The sequence below is a fragment of the Wasmannia auropunctata genome, unplaced genomic scaffold, assembly GCF_000956235.1.
Source record: "Wasmannia auropunctata unplaced genomic scaffold, wasmannia.A_1.0 LD309976.1, whole genome shotgun sequence".
NCBI classification, from domain to species: Eukaryota; Metazoa; Arthropoda; class Insecta; order Hymenoptera; family Formicidae; genus Wasmannia; species Wasmannia auropunctata.
This window is the reverse complement of record NW_012052914.1, coordinates 1-2,905: the sequence shown is the minus strand read 5'-3', so window position 1 is coordinate 2,905 and position 2,905 is coordinate 1. Positions and strand designations below refer to the sequence as shown.

Below are 2,905 nucleotides of genomic sequence, written 5' to 3'. Positions count from 1 at the left end.
AGCAACGAAATAATGTTTAAATGTTGTTGGAAGTATTTTATTGTACAAGATAACGAACATTACGGAGGATATTCCATCGTTAACGTTTCTCATCACAGATTAGCCCGCGGGTACTAGAATAATCAAAATAATGGCATAAGTAAGAATCACGCAAAAGAAAGATAACCAGTCGATAATAGCAGTAAAATATTTCCAGGACGATTTCTTCGTGTTCATTTCAGATTTTGAAACATCTGAGCTAATTTCTTCAGTCACTATATCTTTGTCTACCATTTTGGACTCGTCGTCTTTGAGAATCAAAAAACGCCCCGTCTTGTTGCTCAAGACAATTGTTGTAGTGAAAGAGATCCAATTTGGTATCTGCGTGCTCATAGCTTCCAGCTTGCGTAACACGGCCGTCAGGATTATCGCGAAGGTGGCCAACGCCAAAGATTCACAATAAAATATCACTGCAAGAAGGACACTAAATGTGTAAGCTATTGTTACTGTAGTATAAATATAACTAATTTTCAATTCAGCATTATTTTTTAATAGATCAGAAAATTAATTATTTAATTAATTGTTATTAATCTAATACAGTTATGAAAAAAAGCACGTTGAAATTATAGATTAGGGAATGTTTTTAACACGTTGTATTCTTTGACTCTTGTGTTCTATAAAATCTAATTACTTACGTATATTGGGGGGATTAACGCCGTTGTACGGTACAATCCAATGCACGACGTACATGCAGAGCAAATGACAAATAAAATTTACGCTCGCGATCGCCATTCGTTCAACCGAATTTAAATCGAGACAGAGCACTATTAAAGTGAGTAATATCAAAGCTGAAAAGAAATGTATCACGCTTATTATTAATTATTACCTGCATTTCTACGTTTGCGATCAATTACTCACCAATAGCCGGTACGATAGCAATTGTATAGTAATTGCTGTGATATCGCGTCAACAAAAAATCTAAGTTAATCGTTGAAAACGTATCGTCCGAACAGCACTTTTCCTTTGTGACTTCCTTCGTCGAATTTATAAACTTAAAATCCCACACCGTGTCATTCGTGTAGTCCTTCATAGAAATCTGCGAGAAAGGTATCATCTTTTTACAATAGGAATATTTGCAATTAGTAGATACTATTAAATATTATAATTTTTTAATATAAATAGTAAATTTTTACATAAATAAGCAGTCATTATAAAAAAATATACATACTAAATACGTTATATAAATCTCTCATTAATCTTAGATGCACAAACTTTTTACAACGTGTAAATTTTTCATTATTTTATTAAATCAATATTTGCGTACCGACAATATATTATTCAAGGAAGTGGAAATTAACAATCTAACTAATAATAATGATAGATCAAATATACGTTTTTGTAAAGGAAGGGGGGGTGCTAACTTAACAGACAGTATCAAATATTTAAGGAATTAAATAATTTTCGATTAAAGCGCATACCTGATTTTCCACATCATCACCAAATCGACTCATCATTAGCAAATCGACCTCTTGACCCGTGTGCGCCCATGATAAAAACGTGACGCGACATTGATGTTTATCGTAAGGCCAATGTGTATAATCAAAATTGCATTTGGCAATAGATTTCACCGCGGGCACACAAGTGACAGTGCCCGAGTTGTAGAGCAAGCAATTCGTTTGAGGTAGTTCAAATTGATCTTTCGACATCTCGCCACTAAAAAAAGACGAAAAGATTTAAAAGCGTAACGTGAAAAATTTTTATATCACGTTACCCTATAATAATAATAATTATATAAAAAATAGATTTTGAAGGATTATTACTGATTATGAAGGGTAAGGATACAATTAATTATAAGGTAGAGGATAGGATTAATTTTTCAACTTACGAATTGCTTATTCTCAGGTTGGGCGTCCAGATCTGCGAGCTCTTTACATGAGCAACAGTAATCCCGTCATAATCGCTCGGTGTCCAAGTAAGTTGCGGGTCCGTCCATGACTGTCAAATAAATACTATATTGTATTAAATTTATTATATATTTTACCATTAGAGCAAGGATGAGGCATGATGACAAAGAAATGATGCACTCACAAGTGCCATCCAGCTGTGCAGTGACAGCTTAGCTTGGTCTGTTTCCTGTAAACAAAATAATTTAACAATTAAAACACGGTCAAAGCGGATCTTGGTGCTCGTTAATATTTTGATGTTGAATTTTCGGTTCCATTAAAAAAATTATTTAATTTTTTTTCATACGTCACACACAACATATTATTAAATAGCTATTAAATAATAGTGAAAAAAATGAACTTTCTACAAAAATTTGCATCTTGATGACAACAGCAAAGCTTTTTTTGTTGAAAAATATATTTTATATAAAGAAGTAAAATTTTAAAAATTGCTATAAATTTGGAGAACAACACTTATTATATAATTTTTTAAATTAGTAATTATAACTTATATATTGTAATATTTTTATGTACACTTACGAGATTTATTAGCTTCGGCATGAAGCGCAAACTGACATTGGTTGTTTTGGGATAATTTGGATGGATAGTCTTATCATAATCGCAAAAGAGATGATTGCTAAGACGCAATAATAGCGACAAATTTTCAATACTCTTGCATTGCATCCACACATCTGTTTTAATGGGATATGAAAACATGACTATGAAAACATTGAGATATATACCTATATATATATACTATAATTATATTTAAAAAATCGAATATAACGATATAACTGACGACGGATTAAATTATTTCATTTAAATATAATTTTCTACTGAAACAATTTACAAAACGAAAAAATCGTAATATTTAAATTTTAGACAAAGTATCACTAACGTAACTACTACATTGATTGACTTGAAAATACGCATATTGCGCGAATAGTTCCATGTTAATCCAACTGATTGTCTTACGTACTGAA

At 31.5% G+C, this 2,905-nt stretch overlaps 1 protein-coding gene across 1 annotated transcript; it reads right to left on the bottom strand.

Moving 5' to 3' along the window:
- Window positions 1–10: 10 nt before the first annotated feature.
- On the bottom strand, window positions 11–2,608 carry LOC105461062 (neuronal acetylcholine receptor subunit alpha-5-like). Its single transcript, XM_011707553.1, has 7 exons — window positions 2,463–2,608; window positions 2,068–2,112; window positions 1,865–1,974; window positions 1,458–1,692; window positions 898–1,075; window positions 675–827; window positions 11–449 (listed from the first exon to the last, which is right to left on the bottom strand). The coding sequence occupies exons 1-7, from the start codon at window positions 2,604–2,606 to the stop codon at window positions 100–102; spliced, it is 1,215 nt and encodes a 404-aa protein (XP_011705855.1). The 5' UTR covers window positions 2,607–2,608; the 3' UTR covers window positions 11–99.
- Between the last annotated feature and the right edge of the window lie 297 nt (window positions 2,609–2,905).

Excerpts from the sequence above, each read along its gene's own strand:
- LOC105461062 (XM_011707553.1), bottom strand. The coding sequence starts at position 2,606 with ATGCAATGCAAGAGTATTGAAAATTTGTCGCTATTATTGCGTCTTAGC. Across the intron at positions 1,693-1,864 it reads AACCTGAGAATAAGCAATTC|TGGCGAGATGTCGAAAGATC; the intron begins GTAAGTTGAAAA and ends GTCTTTTTTTAG. Across the intron at positions 450-674 it reads CGTTAATCCCCCCAATATAC|TGATATTTTATTGTGAATCT; the intron begins GTAAGTAATTAG and ends TCCTTCTTGCAG.